Consider the following 16865-nt stretch of genomic DNA (forward strand, 5'->3'; position numbering starts at 1 on the left):
CTAGAAGAGTGCTGACAGTTAACAGGCACTCAACAGATACATATTTTTAATCAGCGTGGACGACACAGATGTGAATGGTTGGAATCTGGAGGACAGAGCAGAAGTATCAACAGACAAGAGCAGTTTGCTATCTCTCGTGAGGAGATGAGCCTGGGGGGCTGTGGAAACGTGTATAAGGACTCTCTTGCCAGCCTAGGAAGTCAGAGGAGTCTTCCTAGAGGAGATGGGCTTTGAAGGATGAATAGGAGTTTGACCAGTGACTCCAGGAAATGGTATTCCAGGGATAAGAAGCAGAAGCAGGAAGGTGTGAGATCATTTTTGAAATGATACAGAGGTGGGAATGACGGGAACCAAGGGTGGGGTGGGGGAGGCAACAGATGACCAGGCCGAGGGGCAGACAGGGGCCACGGCCATGGGAGCTGAGGATGGTTGATAGCACACTGCAGATTCTGTCAAAAGACAGGGCCTTCGGGAGAAAGGAGGGGGAGGTCTTCCGAACCCCATCTGGGAAGGGAGTTAGGCATTCATGGGGGGGGGGGGGGTCTGGCCGGCTGAGCAGGGCTCAAGCCTCTTGAGGAAAAAAGATGCCGTTTTTAAAAGGGCTTTTATTAAATTCTCCCCACACGGCGTCTCTGGCCACATTGCCACAGCCCTGGGGCGTGCCCACCAGGGAAAGGGCTCTGTCAGTGTTCTCCTGTGGCCGAAGCTGAACTTGTCCTTGTAGACGCTGAGCCAGCCTTTACTTGGTGGATCTGGTGTTTGGCTGCTTCCGGAGGGACTCAGAACCTGGGGGCAGGAGGGCCACTGCGGGCACTGGTAGCTGAGGGCAGTCTCCGGTGTAGGGGGTGTAGGGATGGGGGGGTCGTCTCAACGCACACCCTGAGAAATGCTCCTGAGATGCTGGGAGGGGCCAAAACGTCCAGCTCCGTCCTGGGGGCGCGGTGGGCAGCTGTGGCCAGGCCGCTCCTCCTAAGGACAGTCCTGGGGAAAGTCAGCCCTTCCCACAAAAGACAGGACTGGGCGGGCTGAGGCTGGAGCAGAAGGACCAGCCTGAAGGGCTGTGAGTGAACAGGGGGCCAGGCTTGGGCTCTGTTTGCCGCAGCTGGCTGCAGAGTCCCTTTTCTCTCTGAGCCTCAGTCTCCCCTTGTGTCTAACGAAGAACTTGGCCCCTCGAACGCTCCTCACAGGATCTTCACAGCTGTTCTGCTGTGTTGGCCTACGCATGCTCGGTATGTTGCAAATGAGTGTGCCAGGTGGGCATCCCATCCACGTTGGGAGTGTGCGCGTGTTCAGATGGGGGGCTCCTGCATGCACGTGTTGGGGGCTTGGTGAGCGAGCCGGAGCCCAGTCTGCCCGCTTCCGCGCCAGCCAGGCTTTGAACGCTGCCACTGGAGGGGCGGGGGGAGCCCTGGCCTCAAAGGAAGTTGGGCTCCCGCACCACGAGGCAGGGCGGGCCCCCGCCGCCCCCGCCGCCATCCAGGGGTCGGTACACGAAGTGGAAGTCGCGCTTGGGCTCGCTGCGCAGCAGGTAGCCCTTGATGCGGTGGGGCAGCGCCTCGTCCGCCAGCTGGAAGCAGCGCCCGTCGACCAGCACGAAGAGCCGGTAGTCCTGGGGCTGCAGCACCTCGAATTTCTCCGCGCACTGAGCGCACAGCGCCTCGGCCAGCGTGTCGGTCCGCGACGCCAGCGTCCGCGACTGCCGCTCGGGCTCCAGGTACGACACGCAGATGAAGTCCTGCGGGAGGGAGACGGAGGGGTCTTGCGTCACCGGGGTGGGGGGCATCCCGTCTCAATCCCGTCTCACCCCCACCCCGACGCTGGGAGCTTGCAAGGCGCCGAGGGGCTGAGTGGCCTCGGACAAGTCCAATGCCCTCTCTGGGCCCCCGGCTCCTCTCTACACACAGAGAGGGGACTGCAGGGGCGGGTTGGAAGTCGGGGGGTTGGAAGTAGGAGCATCTGCGGCTGACCCTGCCGTGTGACCTCCGCAAGGCAAGGTCCTTCTCTCTCTGAGCCTCGCCTCCCAACGGGCTGACCATTCTGGGGGAGTCAGACGGGGCGGGTCTCGGCAATGAGGAGTGAGCACGCCCCCTGGTGGCCAGTCCGCGGGCTCATCTGTCACTCAGTTCCTCAACAATTCCTCCCGAGGCTCCCCCTGCATTCCCACCCCAGGCCCGACGCTGGGGCACCGAGGCTGGCATAAATAAAATAGAATGTGCAGACCGCAGGACCAGCAGCTCACGGTGCAGCTGGAGCTACTAAGGCTGGCGAAACAGTTCAGTCCTTAAGGCTGGAAACAGTTCAGCCTGGGGGGTGGAGGTTCCTCGTTGCAGGGGCAGGAGGGGGGCTTAGTGAAAGGGTAGGGGAGCTGGGCCTGAAGGCGGGTTTAGGACGGAGGGAGAGGGGCACCGCCCGAGCTAGGCGGGCAAGGGTGAGGCGATGCCTGTGGGGCTGGGTATAGGAACACACGCACAAACCTGAACAGCATCTACACCTTCCAAGAGCCCCAGAGGAGGAACCAGATGGTGGAAGGATGGGCCCTTGAGTTCCTGCCTGGCTTTGAATCTGCTCCCATGCACTGTGTGACCTTGACCTCTCTGCGCCTCCATTTCCTCAACTCTAAACTGGGATGACACCATTCCCTTACAACCTTGGCTGGGAGGAAGCAGACAAACTAGCTCAGCGCCTGGAAGAGTCCCCTTTCCCCCCAGCACTTTGAGGGCAGGTAGGAAGCGGTGTGTGAGGGGCTGCCCCCTTGTGGAAGGCTGGTCGCAGTACAGCTGTCTGACCATTGGGAAGATGATGAGCAGGAACAAGGCGACCGCAACTTAAGAGTGATGATAACTATGGTTACAGGGTGGTGAGTGCAGACGAGGTGCTGAGAGGAAGCAGGGGGTGGTGCCCTCCCTGGACCCCGGAAATAGTGCTGGGGGGCTTCCTCATCCCCCATCCAAGCCTCTCAAGCTTTACCTCCCCAGTGAGAGGCACTGATGCTCTGCCTGCTTTAGCACTGGGAACCTACAAAGTAGAAGCAAGAAGTGAGCAATGCCATGGTCAGACATGGGCCAGCAGAGCCCCTGTTGCCAGAGTTGGTGGAGAGACGGGCGTTCCAGGAGGGAATGGGGAGCAGTGATGTGCTGGAGGCCGCCTGTACCAACTTATGCTGGCTCATATCCAGCTTGAGAAAGCCAATTGCATACATCTCTTTCCAATTCCAAGTTCGGCAATCCCAAGTTAGTAGATTGAAATTGGCCATGATGGGAGTATTTGCACCATGGAAACTGACAGCAGCTAAAATCAGAGCTGCCTTTTTTCTCCCCAGAAGCCAGTTGGTAAATATTATCAAGACACCATTGATAAGTGGTGGGGGGATATCATCTTGGCAGCCTAGAACATGTACTTGGGAGGCAGAGCTCATCTGATCCACTGAGTCCCGAAGAGGGGCAGGGGCTGCTCCTGGCCACATAGCAAGCTAGTACAGAGCTGGGTCCAGACCTCCAGGCTTTTGCCTCCCAGGCCTGGGCTCTATCTGTTACAGTGGGGCCATCTTGAAAGCCAGGGGTGGGGTTCAGGTCTAGTGTGCTCCAGGTGCCAAGGGAGTGAGACGGTAGAGTGTTTACAGCTCTGGATTGCTGCCTGGCCTGATGTTTTAATGTCTTCATTCTGCACACACCCCTATCCCAATCTGTCCCAGGCCCTGGGCTTGGGGCCCCTCAGACATGTGAGTCACGGGCCCTCCCTTCCAGGGCAATGGCTTCATACACAGATGGTCACATGGTGTGATATATGCCATGGGGATATAATGGGGGAAGTAGCAGCAAGAAACACAGAGGAGGGCATCTAACCTGGGCCATAGGGAGTGGGAGACGGGTGGGGAGGTCGTTCAAAGAAGACTTCTCAGTGAAACTGAGGACAGGCTGTGGCAGCAGTGTGGGGCCAGAGGCTGAGTGCCAGGGAGTGGAGCTCCGCACGTTCAGGGTATCGGGAGCAGCTTGACTGGACGCAGCGTGGGGGTGTGTGGGGTGATGAGAGTGTAGGAGGCAGGATTCCCGCCGTCCATGGCTTGAATACTGAGTGTGTCTAGAGAGAGGTGGGGAGGGATGGGGGCTGGATTGGAGGGGCAGGCTAGGTGCAGAGGCACCTTGGCAGCATTTGTCCAGAAACAAAAGGGGCAAGGCCGTGGATCAGGCCGTGGGCTCCCCAAAGTGGGACTGGCAAGACTATGTCCATATCTCCAGGCCCAGCTGGGCACTAGGACATTAGGACACTGCAGACACTAAGGAGTGTTGGACAAAAGTCTCATTTCTCCCATCCTGTCTTGCCTGCTCAACTAAAACACTGATGCTGCCTGGAGAGACTTTTCTAAAGTATCCCGTCGATGTCGGGCTCCTGAGCTGGGGGGCCATGGGATTGGCGTCCGCGGGACGGTCCCGCCGGCCCCCACCCACCCTGAGTCCCACGCATCACCTGCACGGAGGAGCGCGAGGCCCGGGCCTTGTTGAGCGTGCGCCGGCGCTCCCAGCGGTGGATGGAGTCCTGCACCTCCATGCTCAGCTGCCGGGTCACCGTGATCTTGTCGTAGTTCTTGATGTGCTCCAGGGCCCCGTACGTGGTGGTCAGGTAGTAGGAACCTGCGGAGACCAGGGTGTGGAGGCTGAGCTGGGACCCCTCGCCCGCTTCTCCAAGCTCCGCCCGCCGCTGCCTGGGGCGCACCTGCAGCACCCTCCCCTGCGGAGCTGCAGCCCTGCGCTCACCCCTGCAAATGCACAGGCTCCCTCAAGTCCAGCGTTCCCCCTCCCCAACCCCGTCCCAGCTGTCAGGCTCTGCTCAAAGATTGTCTTTGGCTTCCCTTTCAGACGGAACTTATTTATCTTTTTAATGTTTATTTATTTTTGAGAGAGAGAAAGAGAGAGAGCGCGAGAGCGAGAGCGCACGTGCCGGAGGGGGCATTGAGTGGGGAGGGGCAGAGAGAGAGAGAGAGAGAGAGAGAGAGAGAGAGAGGCAGAGGACCGGAAGCGGGCTTTGCCCTGGCAGCGGCGATCGGATGCAGGGCTGGAACTCAGGAACTGAGATCATGACCTGAGTCGAAGTCTGTAGCTCAACCCACAGAGCCGCCCAGGAGGCCCTCCCAGGACTTCTTGATTGAAGAGAGGAACCAGCCCCTTACTCTGATTCACACCATTATTATTACACCGTGAGTCACCTGCAGCCCCAAGCATGCCTGTTGCATTGGATGAAGCTGCCAACACATGTCTACAAATTCCACACCAATATGGAAAAAGTCCACACCCTGGCTGGGGAGGTTGTGAGCTAATGTCACGGCGAACACAGAACTTGGGCTGGCATCACGTATCAGAGAAGAGCCAATAAACCAGGCATGCGCATCCCTTTGTAGTTGAGCTTAAAGCCAACTGTGCCGGGCACCCTTCCTTGGGGCCCCAGCCCTCGCTGCCCTGAGAGCCCATCTCCTCTAGCTGGCATGCCTCCAAGGCACTGTCCCCACCAGTGATCATGTCTCCCTGGCTAGTAACGGAGGAGCTGAGTGCAGTGCACTGACTGGGAGCGTTCAGGTTTGGAGTCAGAGAGCACAGTCCAGGTCTGTGCCCTTCAGCAGCCAGCCCTGTGATCTTGGGGGAATTACTGTCCTCTCTATGCCTCAGTTTCCTCATTTACTTTTCCCAGAATGTTGTAAAAAGTAAATGAGATGAATACTGTCGAGTGCAGGGCTTAATCGAATGTGAGTAATGTAGGTAGTTAGGTGACCTAAGGGAGATGCTCTAGAGGCTTCTCACCTTCTCCCAGACAACTTCCCCTTGACTTGGGGCCATGCCATGCAGTGCCTGCCAGGACCACTAGGTGGCAGGCAACCCCTCCCACTGTGAGTTTGGGAGCTGGTTGTTCCCTTTGGGGAGAGTGTTGTCCTTTGATGGAGAAAACTCACTACCCCTTTTAAGATATTTAAACAGGGGCACCTTGGTGGCTCAGTTGATTAAGCGTCCACCTTCACCTCAGGTCATGATCTCATGGTCCGTGAGATCAAGCCCTGTGCTGATGGCTCAGAGCATAGAGCCTGCTTAGGATTCTGTCTCCCTCTCTCTCTGTCCCTCCCCCACTCACACTCTGTCTCTCAAAAATGAATAAATGTTAAAAATTTTTTAAAATTAAAAAAAAATGTTAAAATATTAAATGTTAAAAATGTTTAAAAAAATTAAAAAAAAATTTTTTTTTAATTTATTTTTGAGACCGAGAGAGACAGAGCATGAGTAGGGGAGGGTCAGAGAGAGAGGGAAACACAGAATCCGAAACAGGCTCCAGGCTCTGAGCTGTCAGCCCAGAGCCCGATGCGGGGCTCGAACTCATGGACCGCGAGATCATGACCTGAGCCGAAGTCGGATGCCCAACTGAGTGAGCCACCCAGGCGCCCCCCCAAAAAAATTTTTTAATAAAAAAAAAAGATATTGGCACAGCATGGCCAGATGTCAATCAGTGCAGAGGGGATGTGGGCAAAGGTGACCATGGGGGTGCTTCTAGAAGAGGTTTGGATTTTGAGCTGGCTCCAGCCAGGTGCACAGCAGCTGCCAGGGTCTCCCGTCTGCCCGTATTTGCCCAGATTTGTGGGAGCTGCAGAGAGAGAGGCTAGAAGGAGGCTGGGATCCGATCAGCCCAATGTTCAGGTGCTCTCTACTTCTTATAGGAAGTCCCTGATCTCTCATGCCTGATAAGCCTGCTTCAACGAAAGCAGGACCCAATAACTGGTCTTTTTACCAAATTAGCAGCACTCAGAACCAGCTGGAAGAACATGAGGGTGTCAAAGAATGCAGTCAGACTCTCAAGGCCTTTGGTTGAATGCAGGATGCTGGGGCACCCAGACAGTGTGAAAACCCCACATCTAGCCCAGCACATGTGCTTTCCCAAGCCAGAGACGTTACGGGACTTGTCCAAGGTCTCCAGCCAATCAGAGGCAGAACCGGGGCCGAAATCCAGCCTGCAAACCGTTCTTTTTACTACACTGGTATTAGTTCTCCTCTTAAGATGGAGGAACTGACGTTCTCTAGAGTGGGGGCTCCCTGAGAGCCTGCCCCGTCCCAGGCATCTCTGAGCTCCTCAGAGCACCCACCCCCCTGTAAGGCAGGCTCTTCTTTGTATCTGAGCCTCAGGGGCTTTGGGAACGGAGCACCCTGTGTGCCATACCAGCCAGTTAGGACAGGCTGCAAAGCTGGGGAAACGCAGGAACGCTGTCCCCCTCGTGCTCTGTCCCTCTGCCCCTCGGCCCAGTTACTTCTAGATGAAGGTCTGCTGGCTGTCAGACTTGAAGGGTGGACTCCCCGGCCCAAGCTGAAGACACCCACATCATCTCACTACCGGAGGCCTCGCCTATGAGGCTGGGCCTGTCCTGGGTGCTGGGACTTCCCACCTTGACTATCAGAGTAGGAACAGAGAGAGGTACAGGGAGGCCTCTTGGTGTATGCAGCATGATGTAAAGTTGGTCCTCTGGGCCTCAGAGCTGCCATGGGCAGGCTCTATCACCAATGTTGGTGGGGGCCGGGAAGGGATGCTGGGAGGGGCCGTATACAGTGCATGGCAAGGCTGTGTGTGCCCTGCCTGCCTCTCTACTTCCAGCAAACACCTCAAGGATTCCTTAGAAATCTTCCCACATGGGGGTGCCTGGGTGGCTCCACTGGGTAAGCATCTGACTTCAGCTCAGGGTTCGTGGGTTCGAGCCCCGCGTTGGGCTCTGTGCTGATAGCTCAGAGCCTGGAGCCTGCCTCAGATTCTGTGTCTCCCTCTCCCTCTCTGTCTCTCCCCAGTTTGTGCTCGCTCTCTCTCAAAAATAAAAAAATAAACCTTAAAAAAAAAAGGATCTAGGTTCTAAAAAAAAAAAAAAAAAAGAAATCTTCCCATGGAGCCAGAGACTGACTACTTCAGTTTGAAAGAGGGCAGGGTACAGGGTATTCAGGCAGCCTTGGGTCAGAAACTGTAAACTAAGACCTTTATGTATTTACTGGTACTTGCCTTGTCTCAAAAGCACTTAACATAGCCCAGAATAGACCAGCATTCCCGCCTGAAGGACCTTTGCTTTCCTACCCAAACCCCGGGTAGCCTCAGGAATAGAAAGAAGGATCCTAGGAGGCCATGGCAGGATTGTGGTGGGGATCGCAGGCCCATTAGGAGAGGGTAGCTGGGCCAAGGACGTCCCTGCCCTCTCCCTGTTCAGCTGCTATGCCTGGCCTAGAGCCTCCTTTGGCCATAAAGATTCAGGCTGAGAAGGGAGTAGGAGTCATAGTGGCCAAGGCTTGGCTGACCGCTGCTAGAGAGCAAGCCAGGACTCAGACCATGGCAGAGCCCCATGGTCTAGCTCCATTATTCCACCCCTCAAGTGTTTTTCTCCAACACTGTCTCTAAGACACTAGAAAAACCTATGGGGTTGGGGCTAGTTCTTTAATAGGATTTGTAAGTGATTTCTTCCCACGTACATCAGCAGCAGTGCCCTTGGTGGAAAATTTGAAAGATGGATAGTTGGGTTGGTGGATGGATGGATGGATGGATGGATGGATGGATGAAAGAAAGGGTGGGTGGATGGGTAGGTGCATAGGTATATGGGTAGATGAATGAATGGGTGGGTGGGTAGGTATATGGGTAGATGAATGGATGGATGGATGGATGGATGGATAGATAGATAGATAGATAGATAGATAGATAGACAGAATAGATGGGTGGATGGATGATGGATGGATGGATAGACAGATGGGTGGGTGGATGATGGGTGGGTGGATGATGGATGGATGGGTGGACGGGTGAGTGGATGGATAGGTGGATGGTGGATAGATGGATGGAAGGATGGATGGATAGATTAGACAGATGGGTGGGTGGATGATGGAGGGATGGATGGATGTACTGGACAGCAGATAAGCACTGCCTAAGGAAGCCTGGCTTCCACTGAATTCCTACACCCTCTGGAAGACAGGTTGTTACAACTGCAGAATTTTTTTCGAGAGGAGAGAGAGAGAGAGAGAGGGGGAGAGAGAGAACCCATGCAAGTGCACACACACACGAGTGGGGGAGGGGCAGAGGGAAAGGGAGAGAGAGAATCTTAAGCAGCCTCCATGCCCAGAGTGGAGCCCGACACAGGGTTAACTGCAGAACATTTTTAACTGAAGAGGAGAAAAAATAGTTCCGGAGGTCCCAGGGCCCTAGTCAAAGTTATACGGGACAGCAAACTTCAAGGCTTTACACGCTCCCCTGAGTTTCCAAGAACTCACAGAACCACCCATGTCACACTGTCACCCCAGAGGCCAACACACGCTAAAAATGCAAACAGATGTAAAGTGGGCCAGCTTATCTCAAGAACCACAAGGCCCAAAGAGGACACTCGGGCCCCGAGAGTCTCACTTCGTCCTTTGTGGCTGATGTGTCAGAGCTGATATCTGGGCTGTCTGCACCTCAAGGATTGTTGGTGGAGGAGTGGCCAAGGCAAAGTGGGTGGGGGGGAAGTGGTGGGAAGGAGGAAAGGGGAAGGGAAACTGAGCATGGGGTGAGCAAACACACCTCTGCCATCATCCTATTCGGGAGTGCAGGTTCCATGTCCCAGCATCAACCTTCTCTCATGGACACAGGACCTGGCCACGGCTGAACGAGGAGGGGGCCAACAGTTCCCAGGGCCACCCCTGGGATCAGTCTAAGAACTGATCATTATTCCCTGCTCAGACTCCTTCCCTTGATGGGTCCACCCACTGATTCAGCCTTATCTTTTATGCTACCAGCAAATGCTGTTCCCTCTGTGAAGAATGGCTCTCCCACTTCTTTCATGGTCTGGCTCCTCTCCAGCCTTCAACACTCAGCTCAGGTATCAGCTCCTCCTGGAAGCCCTCCCTGACTGCACAGCCTGGGCACCACGCGCCTATACACTGTGGACTTCCCATCATTCCAGCATCTGTCAAGCAGTGGTGACAGGGTCTCTTTACTGGCCCAGCTCCCCTGCTGGTCTGTGAGCTCCCGCAGGCCAGGGCCCGTGTCCAGGCCCTGTGTCTTGTCCTCGGGGCTCAGTGGAATCTGGCATCCGGGAAGTTGCTTGTTGGGCCGTGCAGCGGACCCTGGCGGCCTGGAGAGGGGCCTGGGGTGGGGACTCACCCTCGCCCAGCTGCAGGGCAGGGTCCATGAGCTCCATCATGTACTCCACGTTGAGGAGCATCTCCGTGAGGTTGCTGCGGGCCAGGACGTACATGAGCACGGGCAGGAAGTCGTCTGCCCCATAGGGCTTCCCTGGGAGGAGAAAGGATGCAGAAAGTAGTGAGTGTGAGGTTCTCCTTGTGAGCCATTCTCTGCCCTCGGGAAGAGGACAGCGGTTCGCTGGGTGGGGGCTGGTCTCCCCTGGAAGAGGAACCTTGCAGCCTTCTCAGGACTCAGGACAGGGGCAACCTGGGACCAGCCTTCTCAGGGATGTCTGAGACACAGCCCAGGGTTAGGAAGAAGGAACTGAGAGAGCCACCCTCCACTGGAGTGGTCAAGTCCCAGCCCCTCCCTCTTCCCCAGCTCTTCCCCCTCAATGCCCCTGGCTGCTAACTTTTTTTTTTTTTTTTTTTTTTTTTTAAGATTTTTATCCCTAAAGTAATCTCTATACCCAACGTGGGGCTCGAACTCACAACCCTGAGAACGAGTTGCACCCTCCACCGACAGAGCCAGCCAGGTGCCTCCCACCCTCGCTGCTTGCTTGACAGTCAAGTTCATGTCACACTTATTCAGGAAGCCATCCAGAAGCAGCTGTCTAACAGTGATGTATTCGGGAGGGTCCCCTGTCCCTTTTTTTTTTTTTTTTTTTTTTTTTTTTTAATTTTTTTTTTTCAACGTTTTTATTTATTTATTTATTTATTTATTTATTTTTGGGACAGAGAGAGACAGAGGGTGAACGGGGGAGGGGCAGAGAGAGAGGGAGACACAGAATCGGAAACAGGCTCCAGGCTCTGAGCCATCAGCCCAGAGCCTGACGCGGGGCTCGAACTCACAGACCGCGAGATCGTGACCTGGCTGAAGTCGGACGCTTAACCGACTGCGCCACCCAGGCGCCCCTCCCCTGTCCCTTTTAACCACATCTCCCTCTGCATCTGCAAAACAGAAAGCCCTCCCTCAATCAGTACTACGTGGTTGGAAATCCCACCATTCAACCTTCACTGTATTGGGTTAAGCAGGGCCCTGTCCTGAGGGGTTCTTTTAACACGTAAATACCTCTGAAAGGAATAACTCATCACTTCTGCTTTTGTGGGAGATGTTCTCATGGCTCAGAGGATCTTGACAATAATAGATGCTTTGGGGCAGAGACAAGGGTGGACAGTGGGCCTATGAGATGCCTCCCCTGTTGGGCTCCGGGATGGCTCTGGTGACTGACTGGCAATACAACGGCACGGGCTGGATGTGGAGGGAAGAATTCCTACAAGGACAGAATCCCCTGGAGTCCCTCAGTTGGCACATTGGCATTCCCCCCCCTCTTTTTTTTAATGTTTATATATTTTTGAAGGGAGAGAGAGAGCGTGAGTGGGGGAGGGAGAGAGAGAGGGAGACACAGAATTGGAAGCAGGCTCCAGGCTCCGAGCTGTCAGCACAGAGCCCCACACGGGGCTCGAACCCACAAGCTGTAAGATCATGACCTGAGCCGATGTCGGATGCTTAACTGACTGAGCCCCTCAGGCGCCCCAGGAGGAGTCTTGCTCATAAGAGCCCACCCACTCGCTCATTCATTCATTCATTCATTCATTCACTTAGGCCCTTGTACTAACCACCCTATTCCTTGGGTGTCACCTGCCCAGGTAATAAGATCTGATTTTTTCTGGATTCCAGGAGGGACCAGAAAGATGTGAGTAAAGGAGATGGTGTGACAGAGGTTTGAGAAGAGTGGAAGCTCAGTGTTGAGTTTAGCAGCCCCTCCGGAGGCCCTGTGTCCCGCTGCCCATGCCTGCACAGGCCGTCCACCCCTGGGTGCCGGGAGGCACGATCGAGCCGCGCTTCCGTGGGCTCCGTGTGTCCACGCCTCTCCAGCACAGGCCAGCGCGCTCCTCCTCCACGCTCCCCACGGTACAGTGCTGGCACCGCGGGGGCCTCTGACGATGTCTCTCCCATGGGGGCCCCTTCTGCTTACAACCCATCCTTGGTCGGTTTCCCAGAAAACAGTGTGCCCTGTGGCCGGCTTCCTGGCCACACTCAGTTCCTACATCTGCAAAATGGGGCCAGCAGCACGAGCCCTGATGGCCTTTTGGGATTTTTGAGAGAATAAGGTGAGCAAAACAGCAAAGTGTTTGGTACCTGTAAAGTGCTACGGAAAAGTGAGCTATTATGACGTCTCTATTCTGCTGTCTCAAGGGGCCTCCGTTTTCCCACCTGTGAAATAAACAGGCTGAAGGGGTTGGTAACACACAGCACTGAAAAGCAGAGCCGGACCCAGAGCGTGAGCCTCAATGCACTTCTTACCAGCTGTGTGACCTGGGCTAACTGCTTGACCTCTCTGAGCCTGTATTTCTAGTCATGCATGATGTGCCACAGATTACACGACATCCCATAGGATTTTGGTGAGAATTCTATACAAGGATTTAAGGATTTACCCATAGCACTCCCACATGCTCCCATGGAAATGCCTTCTTCCCATTCCAGTTCTGTGTGTGTGTGCGCGCGCACAGGTGTGTGTTTAATGTTTATTTACTTATTTTGAGGGGGGGAGAGGCAGAGAGAGAGGGAAAGCAAGAATCCCAAGCAGGCTCCGCACTGTCAGCACAGAGCCTGGTGCAGGGCTCAAACCCATGAACCATGAGATCATGACCTGACCCGAAATCAAGAATCGGACACTTAACTGTCTGAGCCAACCCAGGCACCCCTGCAGCTCTGTGTTCCGAGGCTCTCTGGTTATTTGTTTCAAAATTCCTGTCCCGTCCCTACACAAAATTAATCCGTTTTGGAGAAAGCTCTCCCCTAAACCTTTATAAGCCAGAGACACAACCAACGAGTTCCTGGGGAAAGATTTTGTGCCGGGAGATGTTTTTCATGCTGATAATTTAATTATTAGAATCCTGGCCTACAGGAGATTCTTTTCTTGTTTGAGTTACGAGTTAGGAACTGATGTGAAACAGTCCTGTGCCTTTTGGAATGCACCTATAACTCACGCACCGGCCTAGAGCTGATTGAATTTTTACTGAATTTTACTAGAACACTGATTTCGTCCTGGTATTGTGTTAATAGCTCACCAAGGGATACAATCAGGCAAGCAAATTTGCTTTTGAGCAGTGGTTCTCCGCCAGCGTGGTTCTGCCCTTCAGGGGTCACTTGGCAGTATCTGGAGTCCTTTTGGGTTGTCACATCAGAGTGGGGGTGCTACTGGCACCTGCGATGCCCAGGACAACCCTCTATCATAAAGATTTACTCAGCCCCAAATGTCTATAGTTCTAAGGGCCAGAAGCTCTGCTTCCGGGGGCAGTGACTTTCAGCAAGGATGGTCCAGCTCTGGCCCTAAGTTTAGGATTCAGAGGCCCTCCGGACTGCGGCTCTGTGCCTTGTGGGGGATAGAATGTGGTTCATGTGTTTCTTTGTCTCCCCATGCTCTCCCTGAGAAGCCTGGCCAATGCTCAGGAAGGGCTTTGGGGCCCACTTCCTCAGTCCCCAGCACATTCTGCTTAGCCACCTACTGCAAGGGCTCTCGTGATCCCACGACTGTCCCTCCAGCTACCCGTGAACATCCCCTTTCTGTCTCCCCGGGACACAGAGCAGGGCACAGCAGCGGTGAGCAGGAAGGGGTGCCTCCCCAAGTTCCCCAGGCTCCGGTGGACCTTTACAGACACCCCACGAGTCCTTCCCCTCACCAGGGGCCAAACCAAGTGTTTTGTCATTTCCTGGAAACCAGCCCTGGCTGCAAACTTTCCCATTTCTGTCAAGGAGCCCACGGCTCCCTGCCCCCCGTCCCAGGGTGCAAGGCCTGGGAGTCCCCTTCTTCCTCTGGGGTTCTCTGTTCCCTGTGGCCAGGCAGGTCAGAGTCCCAGACGAATCTTCCTTCTAACTGCTCCCTGCACTCACATTTTGCTTTTTCCGGCCCTACTTCCCTACGCCTGCCCTCCCAGCAGGGTCTCTGTCCTTTGATCCACTCTGTCCACTAACCCATCTCCTGCGAGTATAGCTCTGATCATGCTATTTCTCTTCTCAAGAACCATCAATGGCTCCCCCCTGCTTAGAGAATCAGGTCTGGATCTCTTACCCTGACATTCAAGGCCTTCCACAACTGGGCCCATAAACACCTGTCCAGTATGATTACTCTCTTCCAGCCACACTGTCTAGTTGATGGCCTGAGAACAAGTCACCTGCATTCTGGCCCCTTGGTATTTGCCACAGTCACCTATCAAGCATGGCTTGTCCTTACCTTCCCCCTCCCACACAGCACCAACATTTGTGGGCCATTCTAAAAGCAAAGCATATTTTATAAATATTATACCAATGGATTCCTAAAACAACTCTGTGAGGTGGGTTAGATCCATTGTGCCCACTTTATAGATGAGGAAAGTGAGCCCCAGTGAAGTTAAGCTACTTGCTTAAGGTTGCATGGCTAGGATGTGGTGAACCAGGACTTGAACCCAACTTTTTCTTACCCACAATCCCAGGTACCTGGTACTTCAACATTCTTCCTTCAAGTCCACCTCCTCCACGAAGCCCTCCTAGACTGCCCCCAGCCACCACTGCTTATTCTATATTCCAACTTCCAGCTCAGAACGACATGCTGCCTTCATCACCTTCTCACACAAATTCCTCCGTGCTGAGTCATGGGCCATTCCCCGAACTCCATTCCTCGTGCCTTTGCACACCCATTTCCCTCTCCCGGGGACACCTTCCCTAGCTCTCCCGAACAAACTTCTCCTTCTTTGCCGTCTCCCACATCCTCAGGCACAGGTGAGCACTTCCTGCTCCAGCTCCCAAACACCTCGACTTCAGAGGCTGCCCTTTTCCTTGGACTATGAGCTCCTCGAGGGCCAGGACGGAGGCTGGGTGAGCTTGGGCAAGTCTCTTAACCTTTCTGAGCCTCTGCCCCATCACTGCCTTTCCAGTCCCCAGCACAGGGCTTGGGATGTTGGACATTGACAACGGACTGAATGGAGCCACATGTGTGCTCCCACTGGCCTCCGCTCTGTCCTGTCCAGGGCTGGGGCCATGGTCAAGGATACTAGGATCCTCTGTGGGTCTTAGACAGTGGTGAGCTGGGAAATGGCCAACAACTGCCTCTCCGAAGGGAAAAATAAGCTCTGATTTGCAGGGTTTGCCAATTTCTGTGGTATAAATATTTCCACAGCGGCCCATTTCAAGCTACCGACACGAACGTGGAACGGGAGAGAGGCACATGATTAGCTCTCATGGCATGACCAGCTGACTCAGGACACCAGCGGCCCTGGATTCATCAAGCCCAATCTCACTGTGAGGAGGCCGAGGTTCAGAGACCAGAGAAATTTGCTCAAAGCCCCACAGCCGGTTAGTGATGGATCTATGACTAGAATCTGGGTCTCTCTTCGCTGATGTAGGTGGGAAAGGCCCACACAGACTCTCTGACTTGATAGCTACTTGCAGACAAACATAAGCCACAAGCATTGTTTAAATGCTCCAGCTCTCTGATATTCCAGGGCTAGGTAGGGCTGCGGTCTCCTTCCCGTGAAGCCAGGAGCCCAAGGCATGAGCTCAGCCTGTGCACAGGGGGCCTCAGCCAGCAGCACTGGGATACAGAGGCACAGCTCCAAAGTAATTCTCCGTGATCAGAACATCTGGCTTGCACGGGTCAGAGACCACGTCCATCAGGCTGTGCCTCCCAGAGCCCTGCTGGGCCACAGCCTGCAGTGCCTAGTGATTTCTGCTTTCTTTTCATGCCAAAGTCACATCTGTTTTCCATCAGTAGGTATGGGGGGTGGGGGGCGGTGGGCAATCACACATTAAAGGGCTGGCTCGGTGCCTCATGCATATTTCATCGGCGGGCAGGTTTTCGAGGAGAGTTCTGATAAAAAGGCGCTGAATGCGCTCGCCTCGTGCAGACCGTGTGAGTACTGCATCAGGAAGCCCCCAACTCTGTCCCTTCACTGTGTGATCTGGGACCGCTCACTCTGAGCCTCAGTCTTCTCATGTGAAAACGGGCTGATGATAAAACTCACTCAGACTTCAGACTGGGGGCGCCTGGGTGGCTCAGTCGGTTGGGCGTCCGACTTCAGCTCAGGTCATGATCTCACAGCTCGTAGTTCAAGCCCCGCGTCGTGCTCTGTGTTGACAGCGCGGAGCCTGGAGCCTGCTCTCTGCTCCTCCTGGAGCCTTCTCTCTGCCCCGCCTCTGCCCCTACTCACACTCTGTGTCTCTTGCTCTCTCTCAAAAATAAATAAACATTAAAAAAAAAAATTAATTCCGATTGTCATGCCAGGTTGCTGTGAACCTCAAGTGAGTGGTTGGGTTAAAAATTAGGTTTTAGATCATTTCTCAATGATCTAAATGAGCAGTTGGCCTATCTTTCTGTAAAGGGCCAGGTAGTAGTTATTTTTAGTTTCGAGGGCTATGTGGTCTCTATCCCAACTACTGGATTCAGCAGTTGTAACAAACGCAGCCACAGATACTGTATATGAATGGGTGTGGCTGTTTCTATGCGTTTATTTACAAAATCAAGTAGGGCGCCAGAGTTGGCCTGCAGGCCATAGTTTGCAGACTCCTGATCTAGATAGAGGAAGGGTGTATCATCTTACTATAACTGTCCCTCCAAATTTGTTGACCGGGCTCTTACTGAAAGTGGTGGCTGATGCAATAGTCCTGGGGCAGACAAGGTACAGGACTGTGATGTACTTTGACTCTTACTTTCCACCATGATTCCCACTTCAAGTCACTTC

General features: G+C 54.3%; 1 protein-coding gene across 2 annotated transcripts in view; it reads right to left on the reverse strand.

Moving 5' to 3' along the window:
* Positions 1 to 587: 587 nt before the first annotated feature.
* RIN3 (Ras and Rab interactor 3) overlaps positions 588 to 16865 on the reverse strand; it is a 124306-nt gene continuing 108028 nt past the window's right edge. For both annotated transcript variants that reach the window (XM_086708951.1, XM_086708950.1), the window contains exons 8-10: positions 10126 to 10257; positions 4465 to 4628; positions 588 to 1735 (exon numbers count right to left, since the gene is read on the reverse strand). In XM_086708951.1, the coding sequence (XP_086565077.1) occupies positions 1415 to 1735; positions 4465 to 4628; positions 10126 to 10257 (617 nt within the window). In that variant the 3' untranslated portion in view covers positions 588 to 1414. The remainder of the gene's footprint in view (positions 1736 to 4464; positions 4629 to 10125; positions 10258 to 16865) is intronic.

The sequence above is a fragment of the Puma concolor genome, chromosome B3, assembly GCF_028749965.1.
Source record: "Puma concolor isolate L17-30 chromosome B3, mPumCon1.1.hap2, whole genome shotgun sequence".
Taxonomy (NCBI): Eukaryota; Metazoa; Chordata; class Mammalia; order Carnivora; family Felidae; genus Puma; species Puma concolor.